Source organism: Quercus lobata, chromosome 5 (assembly GCF_001633185.2).
Source record: "Quercus lobata isolate SW786 chromosome 5, ValleyOak3.0 Primary Assembly, whole genome shotgun sequence".
NCBI lineage: Eukaryota > Viridiplantae > Streptophyta > Magnoliopsida > Fagales > Fagaceae > Quercus > Quercus lobata.
In genome coordinates, this window is record NC_044908.1 from 63,979,667 (window position 1) to 63,997,922 (window position 18,256).

General features: G+C 33.9%; 1 protein-coding gene and 1 long non-coding RNA gene across 2 annotated transcripts; one reads left to right on the forward strand and one right to left on the reverse strand.

The window, feature by feature from the left end:
- Positions 1 to 2: 2 nt before the first annotated feature.
- LOC115990941 (berberine bridge enzyme-like 21) lies at positions 3 to 871 on the reverse strand (the record flags this gene model as incomplete). The annotated part of the gene is made up of 1 exon (XM_031114708.1): positions 3 to 871. A coding segment is annotated over exon 1 (765 nt), but the record flags the coding sequence as incomplete, so codon positions are not given.
- Positions 872 to 7,663: 6,792 nt separating this feature from the next.
- LOC115989707 lies at positions 7,664 to 9,045 on the forward strand. Its single transcript, XR_004092056.1, has 3 exons — positions 7,664 to 7,793; positions 7,954 to 8,021; positions 8,968 to 9,045. It is a non-coding gene; the product is annotated as an uncharacterized LOC115989707 (long non-coding RNA).
- Positions 9,046 to 18,256: the final 9,211 nt, after the last annotated feature.

Genomic DNA, 18,256 nt, shown 5'->3' on the forward strand with positions numbered 1-18,256 from the left:
CTCTCAATACGAAAAACCGAAACAGTTTCCGGTACCAGAATCAACTTAATTTTGTAAGAAAGTATGACTCCAAAACTTGCTCCTCCTCCTCCTCTAATAGCCCAAAACAAATCTTCCCCCATTGACTCCTTATCAAGAATCTTTCCATTCACATCAACTAGCTTTGCATCAAGAACATGATCCACCGACAACCCATGTTTACGCAACATATTGCCGTACCCTCCACCACTTATGTGGCCACCGATACCAACAGTGGGACAAACACTAGCAGGGAAGCCGAGAACTTTGCTCTTCTCCCAAATTCTGTAGTAAAGTTCTCCAAGTGTGGCACCAGATTCAATCCAAGCGGTTTGTTCCTGAAGATTGATAGTGATGGATCGAAGATTGAACATGTCTAGGATTATAAATGGGACATCTGAGATGTAAGAGATACCCTCATAGTCATGGCCGCCACTTCGGATTTTGAGTTGAATCCCAATGTTTTTGGTACAAATCACTGTGGCTTGAACATGGGATTCTTGTGTTGGGGTCACAATGATTGTGGGTTTTGGAGTGGTTGAAGTGTTGAACCGGGAGTTTCTAATGTAGGCTCGAAGTACGGTTGTGTAGGAAGGGTTGGTCTGAGAGTATACTATATTGGAAACTTGTTCTGGTTGGTTGGTTTGGTTTGATAGGCATTGGACGAATGTTTCATAGACAGAATCTGAGGCAGAGACATGAAGAGGAAGGAGGAGAACGAGAAAGAGAGGAATCATGAGAGCCTGCATAGAAAGATTTGCCAAAGAGTGATTTTCTCATTGGTAATAAACTGTGAAATCTGTTTTTGTGTTTTTGAGTTTTGAGAACTTTTTATATTTGCTTTCTCTGTAGGGTCATTTTTGCTTCGTTTGTTTCAAAAGGTCACTTGATTTATAAACCAACTTTTTTTTTTTTTTTTTTGGGTATTCAAACTTTTTGAAATATCTGACTATTCACTGGCCAGCCTCACTTCTTTTATGTGTACTAGTCTTATCACACGCGCTTTGTGCATGTGTTGAGGTTTTTTATTTATTTATTTTATAGTGTTATAATTTTTTATTCATTCAAATTTAAGGTTTAAATGTTTTCTCATTACTATTATGTATTTAGAATTTATAAGTAAATAAAGCAATTTGAAAATTAACAAGAGATTGATCCTATTTTTTAGACAATGTTTTAGTAGAAGTTAGAGTTGTCTTTTTACCTGATTGTCCTTTAGTTTTGTTTCTACTTAAACATAGGGATATAGGAGTATTTTTGAACAAAAAAATAAGGATCCCATATAGGGAAGCCCCTTAAATAGTAGTATAGATAATTGAGCGAATAAAATTAAATTACAAGACTTTTAGCAAAACTAACTAACTTTTTTCTAGGTAGAGCCCGTTAAATTTATGCTAAACCAGATAGACACTTAGACATCCTTCAATTTTTGGTGTTGGTGACAGCTGACAATGAAGGAGGTAATGGAAAGTAAATATCTCTCTTTATTTATTTATTTTTCTTGAACACTAAAAGGTATCTTATCTATTTTAACAACTCCTCGCTTTACAATACATCCAATATCAAGGGTTCTATTTTTCACATCACAGCTAAAAACTATTTATTTTTTATTCATTTCTCTCTCTCTCTCTGATGCAACTAGTGGCTACGGTAGGAACTATTTTTAGGGTGGTTACTAAGAAAATTAAATTCTACAAAATCTAAAAGAGAAATAACATGAACATATCAATGTCACCAAAAAAAAAAAAAAAAAAAACACGCAAATACATGTAATATTAAAATTTCTTTTTACTAATAATAAAACAAAAAAAACTAATATGAGATAAAGTGGGAACTAGGAATGCTAGTATAAGAGCAATAAAGTGAGAGAGAGTCTAAAATGATAATAAACAAGAGAAAAACGGCTAAATTGTGAGCTAAGTTTCTCGACTGTAAAGCCAAAAAAAGAATAACTATTAGCACCGCTAATGAGAACTCACAACCACAGTATTTCTCTTGGTACTATTTTTTAAGGAAAAATGAAATTAGATATTATTTTTAGGGATAATTACAGATTACTCACTTGTGGTTTAGTCCGAATTTAACTTACCCACCCATGGTTTTATTTTTGGCACTTTACCCACCCGTGGTTCATTCAGTCTATGCTCCGTAACCCACCTCTAATTTTTCTGTTACTCTAACACGTTTCATTAAAAAATCAAACAAGAAATCAGATCAAACACTCCTTTCCCAAACACTCTCTACGCTTGCTCACCCACTTGGATTTCTTGATCACCTAAATGAGACAATTAGATTTGTGATAATAACCAAATCCAAAACCTTCATATGTGTAGTCCACGTGAGATGGACAATGAAAATGACGTGTTGGAAGGACCTTGAATTCTCTGATTGCTGGATCCCATAAGGCTATGCGGTAGAGATCATCATTGGGATGTTGATTAGAAATCAAAAAGGGACGATCGTAGAGGCAAATTACCCCGTTGAGCAGGCACCCAATATGTTCAGTTCCTGCATGTCATCATTGAAAAAAGGGATTTCCAGATTGAGATCAAGACTGCCATTATCATTAGAAACAGGGTGCGAAGACAAGACATTGTTTTTGGTGATACGATCTCGATGACTGACAAGAAGAGTTGGGTTTTTCTGAGAAAAATAATGGTGGTGTTTGGCAATGAAACCTGGGTTTTGGAAAAGTGTAGACCATGACTTGTTTACACACGTGAATCGCTTTAGAGATTTCACGGGAAGCCTTGACAGGATGTCCTCCACCAAGCTTTCTGGTAAATTGGCGATTGCCATGTTGAATTATCGACAATGATGATGATTGGACGGCGCAATCCAATCCAATTAGTGATTGAGCAAGTGTAGAGAGTGTTTGGGAGAGGAGTGTTTTATCTGATTTCTTGTTTGATTTTTTGATGAAATGTGTTAAGAGTAACAGAAAAATTAGAGGTGAGTTACGGAGCATAGACGGAATGAACCACGGGTAGGTAAAGTGTATAAAATAAAACCACGAGTGGATAAGTTAAATTCGATCTAAACCACAGGTGGGTAATTTGTAATTATCCCTTATTTTTACCTAATGGGTTGAACAAATTACAAATTTAAATGGTTAAGGATTTTTATTTTTTTTTTTGTTTTTGAATAGGCTTTTTGTTAAATAATTTGTTTACATGTTGTTATTTACTTATTTGGTCTAGTCTTGTTTTTGTTGGATTTTTTTTTTTGGTTATAACTTTTTTGTTGTTATTTAAGCATATATATATTGTTTTGTTTTAGGGGTTGTGGTGGGCCATGTTGAGATGTTGGGTTGGGCTATCTCCTGCTACACAGAGGCTTAAGTGTTCTGGGTAGGAGAGTCAGGAACGGTCCAATTGGAACTCACCATGGTCCGGCTTGCGCACAAACCTTTTTTTGCTGATACTTTGATCACATGCCCATGGTAGGCGTAGCTGTTACAATAGAGTTATGGCAGGCAGATACAATGGGGCGATAATAAAGTCAACACACTTGTTATTAGACAAAATGAAACGATTGCAGGAGAATTGCAGCAGATAAATATAATAAAACAACAATAAAAGAGATGTGATCAAGACAAAAAAGGGATCCTTAAGGAAAAGGACAACATAACAACAAGATTCATATCATAAGTAAAATTGCAAAGACAAGAAAAGAAATAATAATGAGATCAAAGTAAAATATTAGTCTACTGTGTTCAGTTGTGTTGCAAGACTAAGACCAAGGAGGGAACCACTTCCTTAATGTGGAAAACCTCGCAAGAGAATCTTGCTGTAGAAATTATTCACTTTGAGGGAACGTGCCTAAATGGTTTATGCACAAACAAATCCTTTATCTTTAACAAATGGTAGGCTTTTGAAGGGAGAGAAGGAATTAGCCTATTGGTGCATGCCTACCATTCTATCCTCTCTATTTCTTTTACTGATTCTTTTTTCTTTCCAGTTTTGTTACTTTTATTCTTTCCCACTCTTTTCTTTCTTTTTTAATGCTTACTTGTGTAGTGCTATGGTGGTGCTTTAATTCGCTCCTAATGGTTGCTACTGTTGCGATGATCTTACTGTGCATAGCGAGGGCCCTTTATATACTACTTGCTATGACTGGTTTTTACTATTTTACCCTTTAACTACTTTTCTCTGGATTTGGGTGTTCTTCCCGACCACTCACTAGTTTGTCAGCTGCCAAGCCACCATCACTTACCAGTGCTGGCTGTGTCGCTTCCCAATACAGGACAAAGAAAACTGTTTTATTTGCTTGTTCATCGTGACATTCTTATCCACCACATGGGTATTCTCTCTTGTTATCCCACATGGCATGCACCTAGTGGTTCTAACTCATCCTTCCTTCTTTTAGGTGGTATGTCATCCTAGCAGGACATCTCCCCTAAAAGAATTTGAGCAGGAACCCCAGAATAGGCTTTCCCTTCTCCCCATCGCCAGACCATACCCTCCCTTACCTCTAACCCATGACCCACCACTCCTGCATTGGCTGAGTACAGGTTGGTTGTGCCTGGCCCTTGCGCATGCTCCACTTCCGTGTACGTCAAAAGCTTGTCCGCTGCTCATGTGTTTGCCGTGGTATAGAGTTTTATCTATGCATTCTGCGGCTCATCCTTGACCTCTTTTGGCGTGAACTATTTTCTGATTTTCCATTCTTCATTGGCTTGCTCCTTTCAAGGGCTAGGCCTTGCTTGATTGTAGGTTTTTCTCTCTTTAGCCCACTCTTTGCTCCTTCCAGATGGATTGAAGATTGAACATGTCTAGGATTATAAATGGGACATCTGAGATGTAAGATATACCCTAATTGTCATGGCCGCCACTTTGGATTTTGAGTTGAATCCCAATGTTTTTGGTACAAATCACTGTGGCTTGAACATGGGATTCTTGTGTTGGGGTCACAATGATTTTGGGTTTTGAAGTGGTTGAAGTGTTGAACCGGGAGTTTCTAATGTAGGCTCGAAGTACGGTTGTGTAGGAAGGGTTGGTCTGAGAGTATACTATATTGGACACTTAGTCTAGTTGGTTGGTTTGGTTTGATAGGCATTGGACAGATCTTTCATAGATAGAATCTGAGGCAGAGACATGAAGAGGAAGGAGGAGAACGAGAAAGAGAGGAATTATGAGAGCCTGCATAGAAAGATTTGCCAAAGAGTGATTTTCTCATTGGTAACAAATTGTGAATCTGTTTTTGTGTTTTTGAGTTCTGAGAGCTTTTTATATTTGCTTTCTCTGTAGGGTCATTTTTGCTTCGATTGTTTCAAAAGGTCACTTGATTTATAAACCAACTTATTTATAACCTCTCTTTTTTTTTTTTTTTTTTTTTTTTTTTTTTTATTCAAACCTTTTGAAATATCTAACTATTCACTGGCTAGTCTCACTTCTTTTATGTGTATAATTGAGCGAATAAAGTTAAATTGCAAGACTTTTGGCAAAACTAACTTACTTTTTTCTAAGTAGAGCTTGTTAAATTCATGCTCAACCAAATAGACACTTAGATATCCTTCAATTTTTGTTGTTGGTGACAACTGACAATGAAGGAGGTAATGGAAAGTAAATATCTCTCTTTATTTATTTTTCTTGAACACTAAAAGTTACTTTATCTATTTTAACAATTCCTTGCTTTACAATGCATCCAATATCAAGGGTTATACTTTTCACATCACAGCTAAAAACTATTCATTTTTTATTCATTTCCCTCTCTCTCTCTCTCTCTGATGCTACTAGTGGCGACAGTAGGAACTATTTGTAGGTGGTTACTAAGAAAATTAAATTCTACAAAATCTAAAAGAGAAATAACTTGAACATATCAATGTCACCAAAAAAAAAAAAAAAAAAAAAAAAAAAAAAAAAAAAAAAAAAAAAAAAAACAAGCAAATACATGAAATATTAAAAAAAATTTTACTAATAAAGAAAAAAAAAAAACTGATATGAGATAAAGCGGGAACTAAGAATGCTAGTATAAGAGTAATAAAGTGAGAGAGAGAGTCTAAAATGATAATAAAGAAGAGAAAAACGGCTAAATTGTGAGCTAAGTTTCTAAGGAGAGCAAAATTGTTGTGATTGTAAAGCCAAAAAAAGAATAACTATTAGCACCGCTAAGGAGAACTCACAACCACAGTGTTTCTCTTGGTACTGTTTTTTAAGGAAAAATGAAATTAGATATTATTTTTAGGGATAATTACAAATTAACCACCTGTGATTTAGTCCGAATTTAACTTATCCACCTGTGATTTTATTTTTGACACTTTACCCACCCGTAGTTCATTCCATCTATGCTCCATAACCCCCACCTCTAATTTTTCCGTTACTCTAACACGTTTCATCAAAAAATCAAATAAGAAATCAAATCAAACACTCCTCTCCCAAACACTCTCTACGCCTGCTCACCCACTTGGATTTCTTGATCACCTAAATGTGACAATTCTAACCACCTTGTAGTCAGTTAGATTTGTGATCATAACCAAATCCAAAACCTTCATATGTGTAGTCCACGTGAGATGGATAATGAAAATGACGTGTGGGAAGGACCTTGAATTCTCTGATTGCTGGATTCCATAAGGCTATGCGGTAGAGATCATCATTGGGATGTTGATTAGAAATCCAAAAGGGACGATCGTAGAGGCAAATTACCCCGTTGATGCAGGCACCCAATATGTTCAGTTCCTGCATGTCATCATTGAAAAAAGGGATTTCCAGATTGAGATCAAGACTACCATTATCATTAGAAACAGGGTGCGAAGACAAGACACTGTTTTTGGTGATACAATCTCGATGACTGACAAGAAGAGTTGGGTTTTTTTGAGAAAAATAATGGTGGTGTTAGGCAATGAAACCTGGGTTTTGGAAAAGTGTAGACCATGACTTGTTTACACACGTGAATCGCTTTAGAGATTTCACGGGAAGCCTTGACAGGATGTCCTCCACCAAGCTTTCTGGTAGATTGGTGCTCCCTATGTTGAATTATTGATGATGATGATGATGATTGGACGGCGCAATCCAATCCAATTAGTGATTAAGCAAGCGTAGAGAGTGTTTGGGAGAGGAGTGTTTGATCTGATTTCTTGTTTGATTTGTTGATGAAATGTGTTAAGAGTAACAGAAAAATTAGAGGTGGGTTACGGAGCATAGACAGAATGAATCACGGGTAGGTAAAGTGTTAAAAATAAAACCACGGGTGGGTAAGTTAAATTCGGGCTAAATCACAGGTGGGTAATCTGTAATTATCCCTTATTTTTTTTTAAGTAATGGGTTGAACAAATTACAAATTTAAATGATTAAGGATTTTTATTTTTTTTGTTTTTGAATAGGCTTTTTGTTAACTAATTTGTTTACATGTTATTTACTTATTTGGTCTAGTCTTGTTTTTTTTTTTTTTGTTATAATTATTTTGTTGTTATTTAAGCATATATATATATATATATATATATATACTACTATTTAAGGGCTGCCCCTGTTTTGATCGGATTTTTTTTTTTTTGTTCCAAAATACTCCTATAGCCTATGTTTAAGTAGGGGCAAAAAACATGGTAAAAATGCTTCTTTAACTTCCACGTAAAATACTATCTACAAAATAGGATCACACTCCCACTACACTCATATTGGTTTTCAAACTCAAATTGCTTATTCTTCAATTCTCCAATTCTCTCATTCTATGTTAATCTTCTTTTCACCATTATCATCATCGTTAAGAAACTCCTCTCACCCACATCTAGGCTTCAGATTTCACTACAAACAACGACCACAACAGCAGATAGATTTGAGGTAAGCTCTTTTTCTAATCAAATCTTAGCCCCCTCTCTCTCTCTCTCTCTCACCTTTTTATTTCTACATTTCTCACTTCGATTTCTCTCTCTATTTAGTTATGTTTTGCTTATTGTTATTTCGAGACTTATTGAATATTTTCTGGTCTATTGTTTTACAGGCCTTCGCAAGATGCTATTAAAAGATGTTTCATTTTTTATGACTCTTCATTGATGTGTAGGCTTTGAGGTCAGTACTATTTGGCTTCATTCTTCTCTACATTATTTTCTGCTCTATTGTTTTACATTATCTATTGACATTAACGTTTTTTATATTGGTTTTGCTAAAGAAGAATTATCATACTGACATTAACGTCATCATTGTAATGGTGATGAAAAATTTTACTTGAATCCATTTTTTATAATGGTGATCAAAAATATTAAAATACTGATGGGTATTTGTAATTTTTTATGTTGGTTTTGCTAGAGAAGAATTATCATACTGACATTAACGTGACCATTGTAATGGTGATGAAAAATATTACTTGAAATCCATTTTTTATAATGGTGATCAAAAATATTAAAATACTAATGGGTATTTGTAATTTTTTATGTTGGTTTTGCTAAAGAAGAATTATCATACTGACATTAACGTGATTATTGTAATGGTGATGAAAAATATTACTTGAAATCCATTTTTTATAATGGTGATCAAAAATGTCTTTGTAATTTTTTATGTTGGTTTTCCGGTTTGTTAGTCATTGAATTAGCATCAATTGATTCATTGTGTGTGTGCGTGTTTTTTTTTGGTAAATATTGTGAATTTGAATTTCGGATATGAGATTGATGCTGCATAGATCTCTTAAATATGTGGTTATCATTATCCTTTTCATATCATTATCTTATCTTATCATATCTTATCTTTTTTTTATCTTTTCTTTTCTTTTATTTGGTCAGTTTGATGGGTGTTTAAGTATTTTCTTTAATTAGTGACTATTTTTTAAAGAATAGGAATGATATATATTGATTTGTCTTCTTCTTTTATTTTATTTTATTTTTATTTTTTGTAGTTATTGGGTTTGACTCATTATTTTAGTGTATGTGTTCTAAGTAGTGCCTATCTTCCTCTTATTATTTTTTGTTGTTGTTTTTCTTACATTTAAGCCCTACTCTCTATTTTTTTGTATTTTTTTTAGGGTGACATATCAACAATTTGGTTAGATTGCATGGCAGACACATTGGATGAATTCGGGTGAGTGAAGCGGTAGTCAATCTATCAAGTAGTTGTTAAAAATCATTTTTTGTAAATATCCTACCTTATGAAATTTAATATTGTCTTTTTTTGTGCCTTTCATTGCACATTTGATGATTCTGTAAGCAATTGCCATATATGCAAATTTGCTAAAACAAGAATGATACTGGAGAAGTTATCTTAAAAGATAAAATTTTAAAATTGTGATGAAAATTGCTTCTAAATAATAGACTAACTTTCAGGGTAAAAACCTACACCCTTAAATATATCTTATATTTAATTGTTTAAAATGTTACGTCATTTTAAAATTTAAAATTGGTAAAATTTAATCTGATGAAAAATAACTTACCAAAAGACAAAAAGACTCCAAACAAACCATGCCTTTTGAATTTGCACTAAGCGTTACGTGTTCTTAGTTAATAAATTGAGTCCTTCAACATTTTTTTTTTTTTTTTTTTTTTTGAGGGTGGTGAGTCCTTCAACGTTGGCTTTCATATTTTTTTTACAACTTCAGGCAAAAAAAAAAAAAAAAAAAAAAAATCCCAATGTTTTAGGTATATTAATAATATGCAATTGAGTCCTTCAACGTTGTTTTTGTTTTTTTTTTAGGGTGGTGAGTCCTTCAATGTTGGTTTCATATTTTTTTACAACTTCAAGCAAAAAAAAAAAAAATCCCGATGTTTTACGTATTTTAATAATATGCCAACACTGTTTTACATTTAATTTTTAAAAAAAAAAAAAAAAACATGTTTTAAGTATTTTTATTCCTAAAATTTTTCCTACTATTTAGATATTATTTAGAAGTAATTTTTTCCATGATTTTATAATTTTATATTTAAAGAAAAGAGGAAAAACTAAAAACCCACGTTTTATAGATTTTTACCAGGTATTTTTTATTTATCAAACTTTTGGGCTTGGGTTCAAAAAAATGATACATGCACCCAAATAAAAAATTACATTGCTTGATATTAGACTTAGAGAATAGGTGGACTCTTCAAATGGTATTTACTTACATAAATAAATAAATAAAAAAGAAAAAAGAAAAGAGGCCCACCTAGAGATTCCAATGTTGCACAATATCTAGAAGCAATTAGTTGGCAATCACATTTAAAATCCTCATGCCGTTTTTTCACATTGCATAGTGGTGCAAGCAAGATAGAAGTGTGAATCACTTGGCGTATTTCATTGGGAAATTAATGATCTATTAGTCTATTTCTTTAGCACAATATCATTTTTCTTTCATTTGATTGGTTGCCTTATCAATTTTCTCATATTTGATTTTTTTTTTTTTTGCAATGATTGAGAAGATTGAGGGATGACTATTTGAAATGCTTTGGATCAATTTTCAAAATCCAAAACCAAAACAACAGTGTAAATTTTTGGTGTTAAGCTAAATTCAAATACCTATCTTACCCATTTTTTAGTTATTTTTTGGATTTTTTTACTAAGTGACTATCTTTTAAGATTATAATAACTTCATATATAAATCCCATTAAAAAATTATTAAGAAAAATAAATCAATAACATGAAGCCTTTTCTATACAAAAAAAAAAAAAAAAAAAAAAAAAAAATCAATACCCTTCAATAGTTGGAGGAGGGAAATTTCAAACAATTGAGCTATTTTTTAAAACTAGCCTCTGAGCACGCGCTTACGCGTGTACTCAGAGGCTGTTCTATTTTTTGGGTAAGGGTTAATTTAGAACATTTATTATAATTTGGGATTATGCGCATGCTCAGAGGCTCTTATATTTTTTGGGTAAGGGTTAAAAAAAACCCTAGGGTGTGATGAAAAAATTATTTCACCACACATAATACTCATTACACCCCTAGGGTTTTTTTTTTTTTTTTTTTTTTTTTTTTTTTTTTTTTTTGATGATTGGAGAATGTAGTAATCCCAAATTATAATAAATACTCTAAATTAACCCTTATCCAAAAAATAGAAGAGCCTCTGAGCACGCGCGTAATCCCAAATTATAATAAATGTTCTAAATTAACCCTTACCCAAAAAATAGAAGAGCCTCTAAGTACGCGCGTGAGTGCGTGCTCAGAGGTTACTATATATATATTGTTTTGTTTTAGGGGTTGTGGTGGGCCTTGTTGAGATGTTGGGTTGGGCTATCTCTTGCTTCATAGAGGCCCAAGTGTTTTGGGTAGGAGAGTCAGGACCGATCCAATTGGAACTCACCTTGGTCCGGCTTGCGCACAAACTATCACCCTTTTTTTACTGAAACTTTGATCACATGCCCTTGACAGGCATAGCTGTTACAATAGAGTTATGGCACGCAGATACAATGGGGCGATAATAAAGGCAACACACTTGTCGTTAGACAAAACGAAACGATTGCAAGAGAATCGCAGCAGATAAATATAATAAAACAAAAAATAAAAGAGATGTGATCAAGACAAAAAAGGGAACCTTCAGGAAAAGGACAACATAACAACAAGATTCGTATCATAAGTAAAATTGCAAAGACAAGAAAAGAAATAATAATGAGATCAAAGTAAAATATTAGTCTATTGTGTTCAGTTGTGTTGCAAGACTAAGACCAAGAAGGGAACCACTTCCTTAATGTGAACAACCTCGCAAGAGAATCTTGCTGTAGAAATTATCCACTCTGAGGGAACGGGCCTAAATGGTTTATGCCCAAACAAATCCTTTATCTTTAACAAAGGGTAGGCTTTTGGAGGGAGAGAAGGAATTAGCCTATTGGTGCATGCCTGCCATTCTATCATCTCTATTTCTTTTACTGATTCTATTTTCTTTCCTGTTTTGTTACTTTTATTCTTTCCCACTCTTTTCTTTCTTTCTTAATGCTTACTCGTGTAGTGTTATGGCGGTGCTGTAATTCGCTCCTAATGGTTGCTACTGTTGCGATGATCTTACTGTTCATAGTGAGGGCCCTTTATATACTACTTGCTATGACTGGTTTTTACTATTTCACCCTTTAACTACTTTTGTCTGGATTGGGGTGTCCTTCCCAACCATCCACTGGTTTGTCAGTTGCCCAGCCACCACATCTTACCAGTGCTGGTTGTGTCATTTCCCATTACCAGACAAAGAAAACTGTTTTGTTTGCTTGTTCATCGTGACATTCTTATCCACCACAGTATGGGTATTCTCTCTTGCTATCCCTCATGGCATGCACCTAGTGGTTCCAACTCATCCTTCCTTCTTTTAGGTGGTATGTCATTTTAGCAGGACATCTCCCCAAAAAGAATTTGAGTAGGAACCCCAGAGTAGGCTTTCCCTTCTCCCCACCGCCAAACCATACCCTCTTTTACCTCTGACCCATGACCCACCACTCTTGCATTGGCTGGGTACAAGTTGGCAGTGCTTGGGCCTTGCGCATGCTCCACTTTCGTGTACGTCAAAAGCTTGTCCGCTGCTTATGTGTTTGTCGTGGTTTGGAGGTTCATCTATGCATTTTGCCGCTCATCCTTGACCTCTTATGGCGTGAACTATTTTCTGATTTTCCATTCTTCATTGGCTTGCTCCTTTCAAGGGCTGGGCCTTGCTTGATTGTAGGTTTTTCTCTCTTTAGCCCACTCTTTGCTCCTTTCATGGTGGATTGAAGATTGAACATGTCTAGGATTATAAATCGGACATCTGAGATGTAAGATACTCCCTCATAGCCATGGCTGCCACTTTGGATTTTGAGTTGAATCCCAATGTTTTTGGTACAAATCACTGCAGCTTGAACATGGGATTCTTGTGTTGGGGTCACAATGATTGTGGGTTTTGGAGTGGTTGAAGTGTTGAACCGGGAGTTTCTAATGTAGGCTCGAAGTACGGTTGTGTAGGAAGCGTTAGTTTGAGAGTATACTATATTGGAAACTTGGTCTAGTTGGTTGGTTTGGTTTGATAGGCATTGGACAAATGTTTCATAGACAAAATCTGAGGCAGAGACATGAAGAGGAAGGAGGAGAACGAGAAAGAGAGGAATCATGATAGCCTTTATAGAAAGATTTGCCAAAGAGTGATTTTCTCATTGGTAACAAACTGTGGAAACTGTTTTTGTGTTTTTGAGTTTTGAGAACTTTTTATATTTGCTTTCTCTTTAGGGTCATTTTTGCTTCGATTGTGTCACTTGATTTATAAACCAACTTATTTATAACCTTTTTTTTGGGTATTCAAACCTTTTGAAATATTTGACTATTCACTAGCTAGTCTCACTTCTTTTATGTGTATAATTGAGAGAATAAAGTTAAATTACAAGACTTTTGGCAAAACTAACTTACTTTTTTCTAGGTAGTGCCCGTTAAATTTATGCTAAACCAAATAGACACTTAGACATCCTTCAATTTTTGTTGTTGGTGACAACTGACAATGAAGGAGGTAATAGAAAGTAAATATCTCTCTTTATTTATTTATTTATTTTTCTTGAACACTAAAAGTAACTTTATCTATTTTAACAACTCCTCGCTTTACAATGCATCCAATATCAAGGGTTTTACTTTTAACATCACAGCTAAAAACTATTCATTTTTTATTCATTTCTCTCTCTCTCTCTCTCTCTGATGCAACTAGTGGCGACAATAGGAACTATTTTTAGGTGGTTACTATGAAAATTAAATTCTACAAAATCTAAAAGAGAAATAACTTGAACATATCAATGTCACCAAAAAAAAAAAAAAAAAACACACAAATACATAAAATATTAAATTTTTTTTTTTACTAATAAAGAAAAAAAAAACTGATATGAGATAAAGTGGGAACTAAGAATGCTAGTATAAGAGTAATAAAGTGAGAGAGAGTCTAAAATGATAATAAAGAAGAGAAAAACGGCTAAATTGTGAGCTAAGTTTCTAAGGAGAGCAAAATTGTTATGACTGTAAAGCCAAAAAAAGAATAACACTATTAGCACTGCTAAGGAGAACTCACAACCACAGTGTTTCTCTTGGTACTGTTTTTTAAGGAAAAATGAAATTAGATATTATTTTTAAGTAATGGGTTGAACAAATTACAAATTTAAATAATTAAGGATTTTTAATTTGCTTTTTTTTTTTTTTCGGTTTTTGAATAGGCTTTTTCTTAAATAATTTGTTTACATGTTGTTATTTACTTATTTGGTCTAGTCTTGTTTTTGTTTGAGGTTTTTTTTTTTTTTTTTTTTTTTTGGTTACGACTTTTTTGTTGTTATTTAAGCATATATATATATATATGGTGGAAGGACGCACAGATGATGGCGGAAGCACAGTAGCGTAGTAATATAATGAAAGTTATGTAAAAGAATACGTTAGAACAATAATAAGGCGGCAGAACCAGCCAAGCAGTATATATCAAAATAAAGTTAAGGTAATGTAAATGAATAATATAGAACAATAATGAGGCGGTAGAACCAGCCAAGTAGTATATATATCAAAATAATTCAACGTAAATGAAAGCAATAGTTCAAAGTAAATGAAAGCAATTTAGAACCGTCCGGTGTGACGGTAATCCGTCCAAGGTGGCAGTAGCAACAAGTAGTATAATGAACATGAAATTAAAAATACTTGTTTATTGAAAGTAGTACAAAACACTTATAGCAGAAGTAGTAGTTAATACAAGATCTCAGAACAGGTTGACAGTTACAAAACTTGAACTAATCCTAGTTAGAAGGTTTGTAGAGTTACAAAGTTTGTAGTGAACAAGGTAGTAGTAGTAGTAGAAACAATGAATTTTCTCTCTAAGAAGGCTTCCTAAGAGAAAGAGTTCTAAGGGAAGAAAATCCTGAACTAAAACTTGTAGTAAAACTTAAGGGACAAGCCCCCTTTAAATAGGCAAAATTCGGAGTGAACAGTGTCATGAACAGTAACAGATGAATAGTGACAGTGAATAGTAACAGATGAATAGTGACAGGTGAATAGTGATTGCACAGTAAATTTTTTTTTTCCAAATTTTGGAGAATCATCCGTAGAGCAAGAATGTTTGAAAATTTGAGAACCTAGGCCAAATAATGGGTGTCTCTAGATTCTAGACCACCTTTTAGGCCATATTATTAGTGCCCAAAAGAACCAATCTCAAGAGACCAAAAGAAAGCAACATTGTTATCTTGTGCCAATTGAGAATAATTATTAGGAATATTTAGAAGCATCATATTGGTGGGAAACAAGCTTTAAGCAGTGGTAAACATTGAAGTTTTTTGGCCATTGTGCAAACCAGACAAATAGAAGAATCAAAATCTTCCGCTAAATCTGGAGTATCTTGAAACAATTTTGATTCTTCAGCAACATATTCTCCAAAGCCATTGAAGTATTTTGGCTTAAGTAGCAACAGTCTCAAATAGTAGAAATCTCAGGAATGAACTCATTAATCAGTGGAAGTAGCATCGGATGGGTAATCATCATAAGGTTCCCATGGAGGATCATCATTACATTCATGCTCATGATTGAGAACATATTGGTTACAGAATCCACAGTATAGAAGTGGCTCAAACTCTGGATTTTTTCCTAGAGTGAGAAAACTTCTTGGATTACAATGATCTGCTATTCGCAAATGAGAAATGGCATCAACATAAGGTTTAGGACCAAAAACAGAAATTCTATCTGAGTTTCCCATAAAGTGATAATCTTTCCATAAATTCTGGGCAACCTCAAGAATTTGATTGTTGAAATAATTTCTCCAGCATTCTGCAAGAGCCCAAGGATTTTTGAAGGATAAATGAGAGTCTCCTTCATACCATTGTCCTTGGTGGGTGTATCCATTAATGAGAATGAGATGTTTTGAGGGCTGGACATTCATCCAGTTATCTCTTTCCCATTGAGGCAAAGTGCTCCAGCATCTGATCGAAACAAAGGGACTTTCAAATTTTTTAATAGTAGTCTGAATGATTTGTGGAAGCTGGTTGGCTTGGTCATGGCTTTTTAGTTTTATAAGCCTAATAAAGCCATACTCAAACATTTGGGAGAGCCAGTTATGACTCCTTTTAACATCATCTGAATCTGAACCTTCATCATAATTGTTAACAATACCTGAACCATCATCATAATTGACTAGAAGGCCAAGAAGCGGGTGTTTCTTTTAATACACTCTGAGACTACTCCCAAAGTGTTCTTTCCAATTAGCTTGTTGAAGAATGTCACTAAAATCATCTGAATTAGCAGGATCAGGAATAGCAGTTGTAACAAGTATCTTGAAATGTCCGAACCATAAGTCAGAAGACTTAATCATAGCCTTGCTTTCCAGAATACGAGATCGTATGTCTGTTGGCAAGTTGGCAATAGCACTTCTTAACAAAGATTGGGTCTTAAGACTCAATCTTGCATAATCGTGCCCATAATAGTCCTTTTATCCATTGAATGGATGTACTCTTTGCCAAAGAGTTGACTAGTATTGGGTTCATAGGGTTCATCTGTGATATTTGGGTGGTCAACAAGATGGCTTTCAAAAGCCTCATTTTTTGAAACAATGTCATTTTTTGAAGCAAGGTCATTTTCTGAAATAAGGTTATTTGCTGAAACAAGGTTATTTTCTAAAACAAGATCATTTTCTGAAATAAGGTTAACATGGTGGCTTATATAAGCCTCATTTTGAGCAATAAGGTTAACAAGGTGGATCTCAAGGTCTCTGAGGGTTTTTTGGAAAAGATTATGGTGGTTTCTAGTAAAAGCAAATTGAAGGCTATCAAGGATGAACTTAACAGAATTTGGTAATTCTAAATAGGTTCCATTGTGGAATTGTAAATTTTTTGACAAAACTTCCTGTAAAGCAATTAACATATCACCATTGGAATATGTCATCGTTGCCAGGACATCTCCTTGAAGGGATGTTGATCCACTGGGTTTTACCCCAGAAGATGCGCCTTCATGCATTTTAAAAGGTTGTCCCATTGGAAGCCTTTTGTTTTAAGAATAGTCCTGTATAGGAGCTTTTCCCTTGTTTTTCCCCTCAGCCGAGGGAGCCATAATAATCCACTTACTAGTGGTATAAATATAAATATTATTATTATTCCACTTATTAGTGGTATTTATCCACGCATCATTGTCTGATTCCTACAAAGAATCATTGATAATGTTAGAATAGTTGATAGTACTTAACATTTTGGTGTTACGAATATTACCTTTATAATCATTAGTGAAATTTTGGCAAGAACTCATCACTAGTTCTTGAATAGGTTCATTCATGGGGGAGTCTTTCTTATAAGACAGATTATTAATGTCAACTTCAAACTTTGAAGCAAATTTGAATTTTGCTTTCTGTCCAAATGGACCAGTAGTAATTCCATCATGTTCAACAAGAAAGGGATACAAGGCATTAATAAATGGCAGACCAAGAATCGCTTTATCAGTTATATTTTTAACAAGAACAGAAGGTATCTTGAAACAGACATTATCATGGCAAACATGAGCATTATTCAATTCATATTTGATCTTCATTTGGGAACGATTAGCAGAAACCAATCTTTCAGTAGATTTTTCAAAATATTTCGAAGGAATCAATCCTTCTTGGATACAGTTCATATCCGCACCAGAATCAATCATAGGAACAACAGCGAAATAATAATCAGGTGAAACAACAATTTTAACTTTTGTAAACCATTTTGGAGGAAGTATTTTATTAACAAGAGCAAGCAGAGGATCAGTGAAAGCATCAGCAATACCTTTATCAGAAAGAAGAGCTTGTTGACTGGATTCAGCTCCATCGTTGTGCTCATCTTGTTTATCTTTTTCATTATTAGATTTATTAAGATCTTTATCAATTTTTAACATTATCAATTCTTGTTTGAGATTATTGTTATCACTTTTCATGCTTTTAAATTCATGTTTTAATTCATTTATCTCTTATTTAACAATATCAATTTCATGTTGGAGATCATTAACAGTTAAATCTTTGGATTTCTTTTTATTAAATCTTTCCAAAGTTTCTTCAAAGCTTATAGTTGATTTTAGTTTTTTACCAGTTTCTTCTTTCATCAAATTTTTCTTAAACTTATCCAAACATTCTTTTTGTAATTTAGGATTTTGAATTTGATTTTTCAGTTGAATTATTAATTTTTCATCTTCTTCACTCTTGGTGAGAGCATTAACAGTTTTAACAACATTGCAACAAGAATCTCTACAACCAATTTTAATATTAGGAGAATCAGAAGAATCATCAGCAGATTGATAGCACGAATTAGTTGAAGAAGAAAAATCATCTTCCAAAGAATCAGACGAGTTGTTTGATTTAAGGATTCTGAATAATTCTTCTTGCTCTTTATCATCAATATTTAACATGTTAAATTTGTTTTTTAACTTACTAGGTTTTTCCTTAT